Genomic DNA, 17,252 nt, shown 5'->3' on the forward strand with positions numbered 1-17,252 from the left:
TTTTAAAAAAAACGCAAGTCAGTTTCACAGCTGACATTGGGAACAGCCCTTTCCCAACATTGAACAGATTCAGGGTTTTTTAAAAACCTGCTGGAAAAACACGAATCTGTCCAAAGTTCAGATACCGCTTTTGCTGCTCTGAGCACCTAGTCAGCTTTGAAACTAACTTTTGATTTTTAAAAAAAAATTGACCTACCCTGTTGAGCATTCCCGCTCTCTGCAACTACAAAGAACAAAGAAAATTACAGCACAGGAACAGGCCCTTCGGCCCTCCAAGCCTACGCCGCTCCAAATCCTCTATCTAAACCTGTCGCCTATTTTCTAAGGGTCTGTATCTCTTTACTTCCTGCCCATTCATGTATCTGTCTAGATACATCTTAAAAGACGCTATCGTGCCCGCGTCTACCACCTCCGCTGGCAATGCGTTCCATGCACCCACCACCCTCTGCGTAAAGAACTTTCCACGCATATCCCCCCTAAACTTTTCCCCTTTCACTTTGAACTCGTGTCCCCTTGTAATTGAATCCCCCACTATCAGAGAGAAAGAGAGAGGGGACAGAGAGAGGGGGTGGGGACAGAGAGAGAATGGAGGAACAGAGAGAGAGAGAAAGAGACGAGAAAGGGGGACAGTGAGAGAGGGCGATGGAGAGAGGGAGAGACAGAGAGAGAGAAAGGGGGAGAGAGAGAGAGTGGGGTCAGAGAGAGAGAGAGAGGGGGGGAACAGAGAAAGAGAGGAGGGGACAGAGAAAGAGAGAGGGGGGGGGGGACAGAGAGACAGTGGGACAAAGAGAGGGAGGGGGGACAGAGAGAGAAGGAGAACGAGTGATCAAGATCACTCTTGACAGAATGACATCTATCCAGAATACTCTGCATCACTACAAGTGTGCAGGCAAACATTGACCACTTGTGCAAGCAAATAAATGCCTTGTATCTCACTAAATCAATGTCCAAAATAGTGAAGAGAAAGTAAGTAAACAAATTAGTCTTCTCATTTAAAGCTTCTTCACAAAAATGTACATTTTTGCTATTTTGATTAATAGTAAGATAAATTTCTAATGCCTTTATTTTTCTAAAATTATCTCACGAGCCTCGTATGTAAGACAAAAATTGTAATATAGCCCTCCCTATGCAAAAAGGTTGGACAACCCTGTGTTAAACCACGGCCCCGTCTGCCCTCTCAGCTGGATGTAAAAGATCCCATGGCACTATTTCAATGTCCTGGGCCAATATTTATCCCTCAATCAACATCATAAAAACAGATTATCTGGTCATTATCCCTGCTCTCTGTGGGAGCTTGCTGTGTGTAAATTGGCTGCATTTTGCTACACTGTGACTACACTTCAAGAAGTACTTCATTCGCTGTAAAGCGCATAAGAACGTCAGTGGTCTTGAAAGATGCGATATAAATGCAAGTTTTTTTTACAAAAACAACAAATTTGCTGAAGTTGATAAAAGCTGAAAATACTGGAAATACTCGCAGGTCAGGCGGCATCTGTGGAGAGAGAAACAGAATTAACGTTTCAGGTCGATGACCTTTCATCAAAACTGAGAAAAGTCAGAAATGTAAATAGGTTTTAAGCAAGTGAAATGGGGAGGGTGGGTAAAGAACAAAAAGGAAGGTCTGTGATAGGATGGAAGACAGGAGAGTTTAAATGACAAAAGGGTTGGTGGTGCAAGGCCAAGGGGAGCGGTAACAGGACAAGTAAAGAAACAAAAGATATGTCTAGAAGAGCTGTGAATAGCAACATGATGAACACCTGCCATCCAAAAGCAAAAACAAGAGGAAAACCAAAACCTGCAAAACAAAAGGAAACAAAATGGAGGCAGGGGTTTTGGTCTGAAATTGTTGAACTCCAATGTTGAGTCTGGGAGGCTGTAAAGTGCCTAATCAAAAGGTGAGGTGCTGTTCCCAAAGCTTACATTGAGCTTCATTGGAACCCGCAGGAGGCTGAAGACTGAGAGGTCAGCGTGAAAGCACGGTGGTGAATTAAAATGACAGGCGACTGGAAGCTCGAGGTCATGCTTGCAGACTGAATGGAGGTGATCTGCCAAGTGGTCATCCAACCTGCGTTTGGTCTCCTCAGAGCAGACTGCATTGCGAGTGACAAATACTGCATATATCTGAAGGAGGCAGACATCAATCACTGTTTCACCTGGAAGGAGTGTTTGGGGCCTTGGATGGTGAAGAGAGAGGAGCTAAAAGGACAGGTGCTGCATCTCCTGCGCTTGCATGGAAAGGACCTGGGAAAGGGAGGGCGAAGAGATGTTGGGGATGATTGTGGAGTAGACCCGGGCGTTGAAGAGGGAACAGGCCCTTCAGAATGTTGGAAGAGGAAGGGAGGGAAAGATGTGTTTGGTGGTGGTGTCACGCAGGAGGTAGCAGAAATGGTAGAAGATGATCCGCTGAATACGGAGGCTGGTGGGTTGGAAGGGAACCCTATCATAGTTCATAGCCTGAAACGTTAATTCGCTCTGCACAAATGTTGCCTGACCTGCTGAGTATTTTCAACGTTTTCTGTTTTTATTTCAGATGTCCAGCATCCACAATATTTTGCTTTTGCAATTCTCACCTTGTGCTGGGACACAGTTCTATGGGCTTACTGCTATGCTTCATTGTGAGGGTGTAGACAGTATCTACAGGCTATTCTGCAGGACCGCATTACCAACTAGCCAACCCTCCAGGATTGCCCTGGAGTCTCCATGGATTAAAGGCTAATTTCCAGGATACTACAGCAGCTGGTGGAATTTAAATTCAATTAATAAATATTTTTTTTTCTTAAATCTGAAATTGAAAGCTAGTCTCAGTAATGGTGCCATGAAACTATCATCGATCGTCGTAAAAACCCATCTGGTTCACTCATGTCCTTTAGGGAAGGAAATCTGCCATCCTTACCTGGTCTGGCCTACATGTGACTCCAGATCCACAGCAATGTGGTTGACTTTTAGCTGTCCTCTGAAATGGCCTAGCACGCCACTCAGTTGTCAAAGGCAACTAGAGATGGGCAACAAATGCTGTCCCTGTTGACGATGCCCACATCCCATGAAAAAATAAAAAAACCCCAGGAGAAATAGCATAGCAGGCAATAGCAAATCTCTGAAAGCTTTTGTTTACAGGTTACTCAATATTGGACATGGAGTTTAAAAGGGCTGTCTGACAGTCAATGCTCATCCTATTGGGTAATGAACAGTTCGTTTACTTTCTGAGAATGGGCATTTCAGGCGACCAATGGTGAGAATGAGGGGTGGGATGGTTGAGGGCAGGCGACTAAGTGATGAGACCTCCAGGAATACATCCAACCAGAGTTGGCAACCCGTAAGATGAGCCCTGTCATCACCTGATGGCCACATATGCATTTTCCAACAAAGGTTCCTGGACAGTGAACTGAAGCTGATTTCATTTCACTCCTGCCTTCCCGAGTCAAGAGTCATTGAGACCAAATGAAACATCCCAGCTGAGATGGGACATTGTGGATTAAATGTGAGACCCTCTGAGCTGTGAGGCAGTACCACACAAGGCAATCCATGAGTTGTCAGGGGAGTTCATTGCTTCCTGGTTCTTAATGGTCGAGAGATACAAAGCAGTTCAAGCGTGCTAAATTTGGGCGGACAGACTGTCCATATGAACATATGAATTAGGAGCAGGAGTAGGCCACTTGGTCCCTCGAGCCTGCTCTGCCATTCACTAAGATCATGGCTGACCTGATTGTAACCTCAACTCCACATTCCCGCCTACCCCCGATAACCTTTCACCCCCTTGCTTATCAAGAATCTATCTACCTCTGCCTTTAAAATATTTGAAGACTCTGTTTCCACTGCCTTTTGATGAAGAGAATTCCAAAGCCTCGCGACCCTCTGAGAGAGAAAATTTCTCCTCATCTCTGTCTTAAATGGCAACCCCTTATTTTCAAATAGTGACCCCTAGTTCCAGATTGTCCCACAAGGGGAAACATCCTTTCCACATCCACCCTGTCAAGATCCTAGTCCCAGCACGGTAATAAAAAGTAGGAGAAATTGAGCAGAGCAATGAAAGAGATCGATGTTTCCCCTTGAACAATCTTCTTCTATTTGGCTGATAAGAGTTGATATTACAAAAGGAATGTGAAGGGACAATATTCATGTCATTAACACCCAGTGTGCACCAGTCTATAGAGTTTAACAGCATGGAAAGAGGGGCTGCAGCCTGTAACTGTTGGTTACTGTCCTTTCTGCGCAAGATGAGCGCTTTTAATCTGTTGGGAGCATCACACTAGTATAATGACAGGGAAGAGGCATAATTTTTGAATATTTTAAGAATATGGTTTAAATCAAGCATGGCCAAGTGTCACATCTTGTATAGCTTCCAAACAATTAGTGGGAAGGTGGTGCTAGAGAAAAGCTTTCCATCTCTGTGTTAACGAAGCAAGCTGAGCCACGAGAATCAGGCACACAGATAAAGAAAGATGAGGTCTGAAAGAAGTTGACATATCACAGAACTGATAGCACTGAAAGACTAGTAAGGGAGTCAGGACTATGGAGGCCTGTAAGGCTGTAAGTAGATTTGACTGGCCTACGCATCCCTGAGTACAATAAACAAGTATGCGAATCAGAGATGTAGGTTTAAGTGATTAGTTATGCTACGTAAGGCAACTCATCTTGAATTGATACTGTGGCGTCAACCAACATCACTAAAAATAGATCATTCATTTCATTGCTGTTTGTGGGAGCATAAAGCGGCTTTCGTGTTTCCTACATCACAACATACGAACATACGAATTAGGAGCAGGAGTAGGCCATTCGGCCCTTCAAGCCTGCTCCGGCATTCAATAAGTTCATGGCTGATCTGATTACTCCACATTTCCGCCTATCCCCAATAACCTTCCACCTCCTTATCAAGAATCTATCTACCTCTGCCTTAAAAATATTCAAAGACTCTGCTTCCACTGCCTTTTGAGGAAGAGGGTTCCAAAGACTCACAACCCTCTGAGAGAAAACAGTTCTCCTCATCGCTTAAATGGGCGACCCCTTATTTTTAAACAGTGACCCTTAGTTCAGTGACTACATTTCAAAAAGTACTTCATTGGCTGTGAAGTGTTCAGACTGCCCTGACGTCTCGATATAAGTTCACTTTTTTTTTTAGGCTGTGCAGATTCCAGCCAGGGTGATGTTATGGGTGCCACAATTGGCCTCACTGACCAATAGTAGGGAAGAGGGGGAAAAATTCAGCCAGGATTCTTGCTCCTAATCGCTATCCTATGACTTGTACTGGAAAATAATGTGTCTACTTCAAGTGAGACTATCTCTGTAATCTCCTCCAGCTCTACCACACTCTGAGGTCTCTGCGCTGCCCAATTCTGGCCTCTTGCACATCCCCAATTTTAATCACTCCACCACTGGTAGCCGTGCCTTCAGCTGCGTGGGCCCTGAGCTCTGAAATTCTCTCGCTAAACCTTTCCTCTCTCTTCTCCTTTAACAGGCTCCTTGAAACCTACCTCTTTGACCTAGCTTTTGGTTAACTGTCTTAATATCTCCTTATGTTGCTCAATATCAAATTTTGCTTGATAATGCTCCTGTGAAGTGCCTTGGGATGTATAACTACGTTAAAGATGATATATAAATGCAGGCTGTAGTTGAAGCAGAGTAACTATGACTAGTCCGCTGCCACTTGGGTTTTGTGTTTGAAGAAAGGTCAATTGCCTAAGGTGCGAGGAGTGCCTGGCACTACTTGAGCCCTATTCAAACATGCAGCAGTGTCTTCATGAAAGGAGGAGAGAAAAGCAGGGGAGAAAAGAAATTTAAACAATTGCATCCCTCTTAGAAGACAAAGATGCCCTACATCAGGTCCTTTGTGAAAGAATATGCCAAGATTCTCTCTTTAATTGGGTGTGATCTCTCATTGCATTTTACTGGACCTACTTACAAAAAGACTTACAATAGTCCGCAGGTTATTGTCCTCAGCAAGTTTCATGCTCTTTATGTAACAACTCTGTAATGCGTTCTCAGGAAGCTGTTCCTTCCCCTTTACGATGGGCCCCACTGTATGAATGACATCTGTAGAGAAAGGGTAGGAAAAAAAAGAAGCAAATTGAACCAGACAGTAGCTTTCTGCTGTTCTCTATACATGTCAACATTATTAAAGTGTCAATCTCTAAAAGAAAGAATTGCATTTATATAGCGCCTTTCATGAACACTGGATGTCTCAAAGCGCTTCACAGCCAATGAAGTAATTTTGAAGTGTAGTCACTATTCCATTGTAGGAAACACAGCAGCCGATTTGCGCACAGCAAACACCCACGTGTTAATGTTCAATTATGTTGTTAAAGGTAAATGGTAAATTTTGTTAAAAGTAAACAGCTGAAGGGCATTGTTCAATTAAGGATATGAAGTGAATATAAAGGGAGCCTGCTGGGCACCAAGGGTTGGTTAAACAGAAGGCAGAGATGTGTAATGCTGCACTCTGTAAATAAACTGACCAACAAGACAAGGATCTGCGTCGAGTTTCATTCTTCCCTGTTTGGCTTGGATCCATATAACACCACGAATAGCAATGAAATAATGACCAGATAATCTGTTTTTGTGATGTTGATTGAGGGGTGAATATTGGCCAGGACAAAAGGAATAACTCAAATAAAAGCAAAATACTGCAGATGCTGGAAATCTGAAAGAAAAACAAAAAAATGCTGGAAATACTGTTCATTATTTGGTCATTTAACACCCTCTCTGCACTAACGCTTTGTCTTTCACCACACCATTAATACACCCTTTGCCTTTGCTCCATGACCTTCTGGTCAGTTATTCTCTGTGACCCTCTGTCCTACCAATACCTTCCCTTTTGTTATCTTTTGCCCCACCCCCGCTTTATTTGCTTAAAATCGATTACATTTCTAATATTTGCCAGTTCTGATGAAAGGTCACTGACCTGAAACGTTAACTCTGCTTCTCTCTCCACACATGCTGCCAGACCTCCTGAGTATTTCCAGCATTTTTTGTTTTTGTTACACCAGGAATAACTCCCCTGCTCTTCTTCCAAATAGCGCCATCTTTTCTTTTAAATCCACCCAAGCAGGCAGGCAGGACCTCGGTTTACTGTCTCACCTGAAAGACAGCAACTCCAACAGCGCAGCACTCCCTCAGTACTGCACTGGAGTGTCAGCATTGATTTTTGTGCTCAAGCCCTGGAGTGGGATTTGAAATGAGAGTGTTGTGACTCAGGTGAGAGTGCTACACACTGAGCCACAGCTGATGCAGATCTGTAGGTTAGACAGAGCTGGTGTCAGATAAAACAACTATGCCTAGAAAATATAAGTAAGAGCCATAGAAAAGATCAACAAACTTTTCGACTTTTTTTTTAAAACACCATCTAATGTTCTGTGGTGATGCTCATTGGTATGCTAGGGTCTAGCTGTGATGCTTAGCTCCTAACCTGTACTGCCCCTTCAAGCTCATACCTCAAGTATCGTATGTGGGAATCCAAGCATTGGTTGCTGATTTGTCTGGGCCCCAGAAAGAAATTTTGGGCCTTCCCATCCACCTACCCCAAACTAGAATCCCTCCCGAAATGCTTAACTTGTTCTCCATTGCCAGTACTGAGCGAGGGCTGCAGTGTCGGAGGTGCTGTCTTTCAAATGAGACATTAAACTGAGGCCCCGCCTGTTGGGAACAAGTCTCCTTCTGTTCAAAGTAGTGCTTTGGGATCTTTTACATCCACCTGAAGGCAGATGGGCTTGATGTCTCACCTGAAAGACGTGCAGACCTCCTTCAGTATTGCACTGAGTGTCAGCCTAGATTTTGTGCTCAAGTCTCTGGAGTGGGGCTTGAACTCACAACCTTCTGGCTCAGATTGACAGGACTACCCACTGAATCGCGCCTGACACTTATCCACTAGCTATTATTTCTAGGTCGACGTCAGATAAAGACAAGATTGTACTCTGCTGTGATGCTCCCCATGGCTGTTCAGGCTTACTAATCAGCAGCCACTTAGTAAAGAAACAGAAGGTTGTTGGCACCCAGGGTACCTCAGGTGGAGACAGCCTTCTCAGAAGAGGAGGTGAGAAAATTGAAAATAAAGAGGATAAAGTCTCTTTAAGGATTGAACCCTATATAGAAGCATGTTCTTGCGTTTCCTTTTGCCAGAAACCGAGAAAAAAGAAATTGGAAGATAGATAAAAGATTAACAATGCAATCAAACAGCAAATCCAACTGTCCCTAATCCTGCCAGTTAGAGATCAGCCAATTCATTTCAAACCGTCCATTGCTTTCCATCAATAATACTTTTCATCTCTGCTGGCTGACAGATGAGACCAAGATCAGACATGGCTGCAGGTCACAGTCTGGGCACTGATATTTTCCTCACATCAAAGAGGCAGAATTGCAAGCATACTCCAGGTCTCCGAGTCTTTTGGGGAGAAGGATGCTGATGTTAGAAGTTAGGTTACATATCTATTACAATGTTGCAGCACTGTCCAAAGAGTCCCAAAGGACAATTTAGGTTTTACATTACAAAGGTTAAAAACAGTAGCACTTTCTAATACGTAAGTTCAATTCAGATTTGCAGCTTCAAGACTTCCAGCAACACTTCCAGCCAGATCTTTAGTATATACTCCATCCCTAGACTGACTATCATATGATTTGTACAGAGTGGATGCACAGTCTTTCTGGTTTTCAGGCCTGTACTTGAAAATCATACAAGAACCTTAACGAAAGACCTGAAAATCATACAAAATGCTTGTGAAGGGTAATATTCTTCGATTGAGTGCCAATGGCTCCACCTTTCTCATTGAAGTCTTTGGTAAGCATTAAACCACTCCCTGCCTCCATTCAATGTGAATGTAATTTCAATTTGCGATTTCAACAGTTAGAGAGAAAAGAATGGTCAGAGTTCTAATTCCTGACTGCTATCCAGTGTCTCCTGAAATGTATGTGAAGATATTGGGTGCAAATTGGCAAAATAAAAAATGCCTTTCCAAAGTGCTGTACAGCCAAACAGATGCAAGTCAGGAGTGTCAAGGAATACTCTCCACTTGCCTGGATGGGTGCAGCTCCAACAACGCTCAAGAAGCACAACATGATCCAAAACAAAGCAGTCTTCTTGATAGGCATCCCATCCACCAACTTAAACATTCACTCCCTCCACCACCGGTGCACAGTGTGTACCATCTACAAGATGTACTGCAGCAATTCACCAAGGCTCCTTCAATAACACCTTCCAAACCTGCGATCTCTACCAACTAGAAGGACAAAGGCAACAGACACATGAGAATACAACCAACTGCAAGTTCCCAATCCAAGTCACACACCATCCTGACTTGGAACTATATTGCCGTTCTTTCACTGTCGCTGGGTCTCCTGGAACTCCCTTCCTAACAGCACTGTGGAGTACCTGGACCAGATGTACTGCAGCGGTTCAAGAAGGAGGCTCACCATCACCTTCTCAAGGGCAATTAGGGATGGGAAACAAATACTGGCCTTGCCAGCGATGCCCGCATCCCATGAAAGAATAAAAACAACTGCTGTAATTTGTGAAGCGCGGAAGCCAATTTGCGCACAGCAAGTTCCCACAAACAGCATTGAGGTAATGATCAGATGATCAGTTTTTTTACTGATGTTAATTGAGGGATACATATTGGCCCCAGGATACCAGGAGAATTCTCCTGCCTTTCTTTTAATAGTGGCCGTTGAATCTTTTACGCCACCAGAGAGGGAAGACAAGGACATGCTTTTAAGTTTCATCTGAAAGGCAGCACCTCTGACAGTGCAGTGCTCCCTCAGCACCAGCGCTGAGAGTGCCAGCCTACATTGGGTGCTGAAGTCTAGATCAAATACAGGATACAGTTCAACTGTGATGCTCCACATGGTGGAGCAACCTGTTGACACTCAAATGAAAAGTGGCTTGTAGAACTGTGTCTAGCATGAGTCTCTGTCTTCAGATGAGAAAGGGGTGAGGGGAAAGGGCAAAAAAGGAGAAAAATAATGGAAGAAGAGAGAAAAAACATATTGATTTCAGTGTCTACGAAGGTGCATTACAATCTAATTAGCACGCTGTGCCTGTTTGTCTGACACAAGCGCTTGCTGTGTGCAGTGACCTGCAGCAATGCAATAGAAGAGCGAAGCACCAATCTCAGACAGCAGCCACAAAAATAACCCCAGCAAACAATATGGCAATTAGGCAGTGCTCTGTGTCTCTCAGCAGTAGTTTAAGACAACGGTGTCTGTTTGTAAAATAACTCTGCAGGAAAGGACCTGCACGCCACAGAGCTCTGTTACCAACGGGACTTGGGCTCTGTTTCAATGCTGACAAGCAGAATGACAGTGTCTTCTTTCAGAGAATGGTTATAAATCTTGGAGCCAAATGAATGTTGCTTGCCTTAATCCACTTCTTTAGGAACATGGATCAAAAGCATGTGCTGAAATTTTAATTTAATCTGAAGTACAATGTAACGTAGGCGTTCCCCCAACCCCCCCTTCCTTTGCCGCACCATTGGTGGCCATTCAGGCGCTAACCTCTGGAATTCCCTCCCCAAACCCCTCTCTCCTCCTTTGTTTAAAACCTACCTTTGGCTAAGCTTTTGATCATCTGTCCTAGTGTCTCCTTCTGTGGTTTGGTGTCTGATAAAACTCCTGTGAAGCACCTTGGAACATTTTATGAAGTTAAACGTGCTATATAAATGCAAGCTGTTTAGAGTCATAGAGAAATACAGCACTGAAACAGGCCCTTCGGCCCACCGAGTCTGTGCCGACCATCAACCACCCATTTATACTAATCCTACATTAATCCCATATTCCCTACCACATCCCCACTTTCCCTCAATTCTCCTACCACCTACCTACACTAGGGGCAATTTACAATGACCAATTTACCTATCAACCTGCAAGTCTTTGGCTGATGAAGGAAACTGGAGCACCCGGAGGAAACCCACGCGGTTCACAGGGAGAACTTGCAAACACTGCATAGAACCGAACTAGGGTCGCTGGAGCTGTGAGGCTACGGTGCTAACCGCTGCGCCACTGTTGTTGTAATGTCCTCAGCAATTCACAAATCTTATTTAGTAAGGCCGCGATCAAACAGAGGGTTGTATTTTAGGCCTACATGTCGTAGAGCCGCCACAATCTTCTGTGCAGCTGCTCATTTAAATAGCCGGGGTGGGCTGCACCCCCTGATCACGTGGAGAGGGCGGGCTGTCCGTCCCCAGCAATGGCGTCAGCTGCCTGTGCGCAGGTGCTCACGCCATATTTAAAGGGCTGTTAGCCCTACCGGCTACTTTAAATATTTAAAGGAAAGGTGAATTTTAAAAAAATTTCTTTTGCCCCTCTCCCACCACCCCCAATAACAATTAAATTATTTACCCTTCCCTTCCCCAAAACACTTACATTTACCATCTGACCTTTCACCCCACAAACTGCACGAACTTTCAACTACAACCCATCCCACTATCCCTTACACACATGACGTTAATTTGACCCTTTTACCCAAGCCCCCGCACTGACAAACTTACCTCCTCCCCCCTCCCCACCAACGTGGCGCCTCGATTCCCTGGACGGGGATACGAAGGCGCGGGAGTGCTGGCCACTGGACTGAAAATCGTAGTGGGACATCAGGCGGTGACGTGAGGTTCATTAATTAATTTATTTTAACTTATTTAAATATTCGAATTGGGGTCCCGTCACGGAGCAGCAGGGGGCCGCCACGAGGCCTTGCCGTCGCCGGTAATATCGGGCCGGGCCCTGCTGACATCGAGGTGCATGGCGGCCCTGTCCCGGAGCATCTTCAGCCCCCCACCCCACTCCCCCCACACAACCTACGCCTGAGGAACAAAATCCAGCCCAGAGTTTGGGAAATAGATATTTTGAACTGACATGGCAGATAATGGGGCTATGCACAATTTGTGAGCAGCAAATTACTGCTCCCTAGTAACCTCCCACTGAGGCCCATTGTGGCACCTTCACTGCAATCCTGCCTGAGTTCAATCACATTTTCCTGATTTTTGAGCCTTCAATTTTACTCATTTTAGAGATTACACTGAGGTTTATAATACCCTCTAATCCATTATCATGGCATTATAGATTGTTATAGCACAGAAGGCAGCCATCCAGCCCTTTGTGTCCGTGCCGCTCTGTGCAAGAACAACTCAGCTAGTCCCACTCCCCCGCCCTTTCCCCATAGTCCTGCAAATCTTTTCTCTTCAGATAATTATCCAATTCTCTTTTCAAAGCTGCAAATGAATCTGCCTCCACCACACTCTCAGGCAGTGCATTGGAGATCCTAACCAGACATTGCGTAAAGAAGCGTTTTCTCATGTCGCCATTGGTTCTTTTGCCATTCACCTTGAATCGGTGTCTTCTGGTTCTCGACCCTTTTGTCAATGGGAACAGTTTCTCCCTATCTACTCTGTCCAGACCCCACATGATTTTTGAACACTTGCATCAAATCTCCTCTCAACCTTCTCTTCTCCAATTTATCCACATAACTGAAGTCTCTCTTCCCTGGAACCATTTTCTTAAATCTTTTCTGCTCTCTCTCTAATGCCTTCACATCCTTCCTAAAGTGTGGTGCCTAGAATTGAACGCAATATTCCAGTTGAGGCCGAACCAGTGTTTCATAAAGGTTCATTATAACTTCAACAAAAGCAAAATACTGCAAATGCTGGAAATCAGAAACAAGAACAGAAAATGCTGGAAATACACAGCAGGTCTGGCAGTATCTGCAGAGAAAGGAACAGAGTTAATGACCTTACATTGTTTCTATTCCACTATAATTTCCTTGTTTTTGTACTCTAAGCATCTATTTATAAAGCCCAGGATCCCATATGCCTTATTAACCATTTTCTCAATCTGCTCTCCGCCTCAATGATTTGAGCACATATACCCCCAGGTCCTTCTGCTCCTGCACCCCTTTTAGAATTGCATCCTTTATTTTGTATTGTCTCTCTTCATTCTTCCTACCAAAATCCTGCTTCACACTTCTCTGCATTAAATTTCATCTGCCATGTGTGTGCCATTCCCCCAGCCTGTCTATGCCCTCTTAAAGTCTAACTATGATCACCATGCTATAAAAATGATACACATACATTGGAGAGGGTGCAGAGAAAAGCAATCAGGCTGATAGAGGGTGAGATATATGAGGAAAGCTGAGAGAATCTCAAACTCCAGAGACTGGAAGGAAGGTGATTGAAGGGGTATCTTGAGATGTGTAAGGTATTAAATTCTGAAGATATACCCAGAATAGTACTTCCAAACAAGTCAGGCCTGTAGGACAAATAATGAGTGAAAATTACATTTAAAATAGAAATAAGAAAAAATGCTTTTACTCAAAAAATGAATGCTTGGAATAATATGCCACATATGGGACAAACATGGGAGGAAAGTGATCAATATGCAGTTGGATTACAGTTTGGATATTAGTGCATACGGTGTGGTGATATTTCCCCCAAGTTCATGGCTGGGTGCCTTCCAACACCTCTCAGATATTAGAACTAAGTGGAAGCAAAGGGAACTGCTAATCATTGGTGTGAAGTTGAAGCTTTGGGGCCCTCATCATCAGTTTAGAGACCAGCAGTGGAGCCAGAACTGTTCCTGGGCGGGGGGTGGAAGAGGAGGGGAATGCAGGCGACTCAAGTAATCTCGGAATCCTGTCACACAGTGACTCGTGACACGAGTGAATTGTCTTTTATGATTCACACAGATTCATATCTGTGTTCATTTGGGTTGTTTACAACAACAACTTGCATCTAAGTAGCACCTTCAATATAATAAAACATGCCAAGGTGCTTCACAGCAGCATAATCAGGCAAAATTTGGCACACAGCCTCATAAGAAGATCTTTGGGCAGCTGACCAAAAGCTTGGTGAAAGAGGTAATTTTTAAGGAGTGTCTTAAAATAGAGAGAGATAGTGAGCTGGAGAGGTTTAGGAAGAGAATTCCAGAGCTTGGAGGCCGAGGCAGTTGAAGGTACAGCCGCCAATGGTGGAACAAAGGAAGTCGGGATGCGCAAGAGACCATAATTGAAGGAAGATGGAATGTGGAGAATCTACTGACTTGGTGGATGTCGTGTATCTCAGGGGGTGGGGGTGGTGGTGGTGGGTAACATGTACCCTGAGACCAGCGTGCTCAGGCCAATGGACTTCATGCAATTAATGGAAAAGAGCTAAGAAGAAATTGGAGAACAGTTTCTGGGCAAATTTATGATTTTTATTTAATGTGTTTGTTATTACTAAATTGGATGTTTGAAGAACAAATACAATGGTTGATCATGAATGGTATTTCTTCTGGAGTGACTGGGTTGAATTTAGTGAATTATAATTTGGGAAACCTTTTGGGGGAATATGAACAATTTGTCTTGGTGTATAGAGTGTAATTGGGAAAGATTGAGGTGGGGAGACAGGTGGTGTGTAATATGATTGACTGGTAGCAAAAGTCAAAAATAACCAGACTAACAAATAAATAATGGGGCAGGGTGGGGGGAATTAAACAAGAAATAAAAGAAACAATTGAAAAGATTATTTTTAAAATTGCTTTTCAATCTTCTATTTCATTTTCAGCAAATCAAATGGAGTAAAGGAGGAAAGAGGTTTCCTTTGCCAGGTGTTCAACACACAATGTTAATCCTACTCAAAGATCGCCTTCAAACTCAAGCATGATCCCTGACATTTCACAGCTGCCTGTAATATGAGAAATGAAATATAATGTGAACACACAAGCCAGCTCACAGCAGCCATTAATACCTCAGTCACTATACTGAGGGGGTGCCGGATTTGCTGACTAATGCGCTGTGTCTCAAATGAAATATTAGATATTTCAGCTGTGCAGGAGTTTGCCTGGGCCAAACTCGGTCTTTAATAAGGGGTGGGCCAACCCAGGTCCTGGTTTATAAAGGAGGCTGTATTTCTGACGACTGCACTCTGAGATGTAGGGAGGTTATTTCCTCTTGTTGGAGAATCCAAAATTAGGGGCCATAAATATAAGGTAGTCACTAATAAATCCAACAGAGAATTCAGGGGAAACTACAGAGGGTGGTGAGAATGTGCAACTGGCGACCGTATGGAGTGTTGGGGAGATAAGTATAGATGTATTTAAGGGGAAGCTAGTTATGTACATGAGGGAGATAGGAATAGAAGGATATACTGATATTGTGAGACGAAGCAGAGTGGAAAGAGGCTTATGTGGAGCATAAATACTAGCCGAATGGTCTATTTCTGTGCTGTAAATTCTGGTTAATTCCTAATTTTTTAAAAATTCATTCATGGGATGTGGGCGTCACTGGCCAGGCCAGCAATTATTGCCCATCCCTAATTGCCCTTGAGAAGGTGGTGGTAAGCTGCCTTCTTGAACCGCTGCAGTCCATGTGGGGTAGGTACATCCACAGTGCTGTTAGGAAGGGAGTTCCAGGATTTTGACCCAGCGACAGTGAAGGAACGGTGATATAGTTCCAAGTCAGGATGGTGTGTGGCTTGGAGGGGAACTTGCTGGTGGTGGTGTTCCACCATTTACTGCCCTTGTCCTTCTAGTTGGTAGAGGTCGCGGGTTTGGAAGGTGCTGTCGAAGGAGCTTTGGTGCATTGCTGCAGTGCATCTTGTAGATGGTACACACTGCTACCACTGTGCGTCGGTGGTGGAGGGAGTGAATGTTTGTAGATGGGGTGCCAATCAAGTGGGCTGCTTTGTCCTGGATGGTGTCGAGCTTCTTGAGTGTTGTTGGAGTTGCATCCATCCAGGCAAGTGGAGAGTATTCCATCACACTCCTGACTTGTACCTTGTAGATGGTGGACAGGCTTTGGGGAGTCAGGAGGTGAGTTACTCGCCACAGGATTCCTAGCCTCTGACCTGTTCTTGTAGCCACGGTATTTATGTGGCTCCTCCAGTTCAGTTTCTGGTCAATGGTAGCCCCTAGGATGTTGAAAGTGGGGGATTCAGCGATGGTAATGCCATTGAATGTCAAGGGGAGATGGTTAGATTCTCTCTTGTTGGAGATGGTCATTGCCTGGCACTTGTGTGGCGTAAGTGTTACTTGCCACTTATCAGCCCAAGCCTGGATACTGTCCAAATCTTGCTGAATTTCTACACGGACTGCTTCAGTATCTGAGGAGTCACAAATGGTGGTGAACACTGTGCAATCATAAGTGAACATCCCCACTTCTGACCTTATGATTGAAGGGAGGTCATTGATGAAGCAGCTGAAGATGGTTGGGCCTTGGACACTACCCTGAGAAACTCCTGCAGTGATGTCCTGGAGCTCAGATGATTGACTTCCAACAACCAAAACCATCTTCCTTTGTGCTAGGTATGACTCCAGCCAGCGGAGGTTTTCCCCCATGATTCCCATTGACCTCAGTTTTGCTAGGGTTCCTTGATGCCATACTCGGTCAAATGCTGCCTTGATGTCAAGGGCAGTCACTCTCACCTCACCTCTTGAGTTCAGCTCTTTTGTCCATGTTTGAAACAAGGCTGTAATGAGGTCAGGAGCTGAGTGGCCCTGGCGGAACCCAAATTAAGCGTCACTGAGCAGGTTATTGCTAAGCAAGTGCCGCTTGATGGCACTGTTGATGACTCGTTCCATCACTTTACTGATGATTGAGAGTAGGCTGATGGGGTGGTAATTGGCCGGGTTGCACTTGTCCTGATTTTTGTGTACAGGACATACCTGGGCAATTTTCCACATTGCCGGGTAGTTGCCAATGTTGTAGCTGTACTGGAACAGCTTGGCTAGGGGTGCAGCAAGTTCTGGAGCACAGGTTTTCAGTACTATTGCTGGAATATTGTCAGGGCCCATAGCCTTTGCAGTATCCAGTGACTTCAGTCATTTCTTGATATCACGTGGAGTGAATCGAATTGGCTGAGGTCTGGCATCTGTGATGCTGGGGACTTCAGGAGGAGGCCGAGATGGATCATCAACTCGGCACTTCTGGCTGAAGATTGTTGCAAATGCTTCAGCCTTATCTTTTGCACTGATGTGCTGGGCTCCCCATCATTGAGGATGGGATATTTGTGGAGCCACCTCCTCAAGTTAGTTGTTTAATTGTCCACCACCATTCATGGCTGGATGTGGCAGGACTGCAGAGCTTAGATCTGATCCATTGGTTATGGGATCGCTTAGCGCTGTCTATCGCATGCTGCTTACGCAGTTTGGTACGCAGATAGTTCTGTGTTGTAGCTTCACCAGGTTGTCACGTCATTTTGAGGTATGCCTGGTGTTGCTCCTGGCATGCCCTCCTGCACTCTTCATTGAACCAGGGTTGGTCTCCTGGCTTGATGGTAATGGTAGAGTGGGGGATATGCTGGGCCATG

General features: G+C 44.6%; 1 protein-coding gene across 1 annotated transcript in view; it reads right to left on the bottom strand.

Annotated features, from left to right (window-relative positions):
- Positions 1–17,252, bottom strand: part of LOC137356091 (ADP-ribose glycohydrolase MACROD1-like) — an 866,553-nt gene that overhangs the window by 87,581 nt on the left and 761,720 nt on the right. Inside the window, exon 6 of the mRNA XM_068021901.1 lies at positions 5,909–6,027. Within this exon, the coding sequence (XP_067878002.1) occupies positions 5,909–6,027 (119 nt within the window). The remainder of the gene's footprint in view (positions 1–5,908; positions 6,028–17,252) is intronic.

Source organism: Heterodontus francisci, chromosome 44 (genome assembly GCF_036365525.1).
Source record: "Heterodontus francisci isolate sHetFra1 chromosome 44, sHetFra1.hap1, whole genome shotgun sequence".
NCBI lineage: Eukaryota > Metazoa > Chordata > Chondrichthyes > Heterodontiformes > Heterodontidae > Heterodontus > Heterodontus francisci.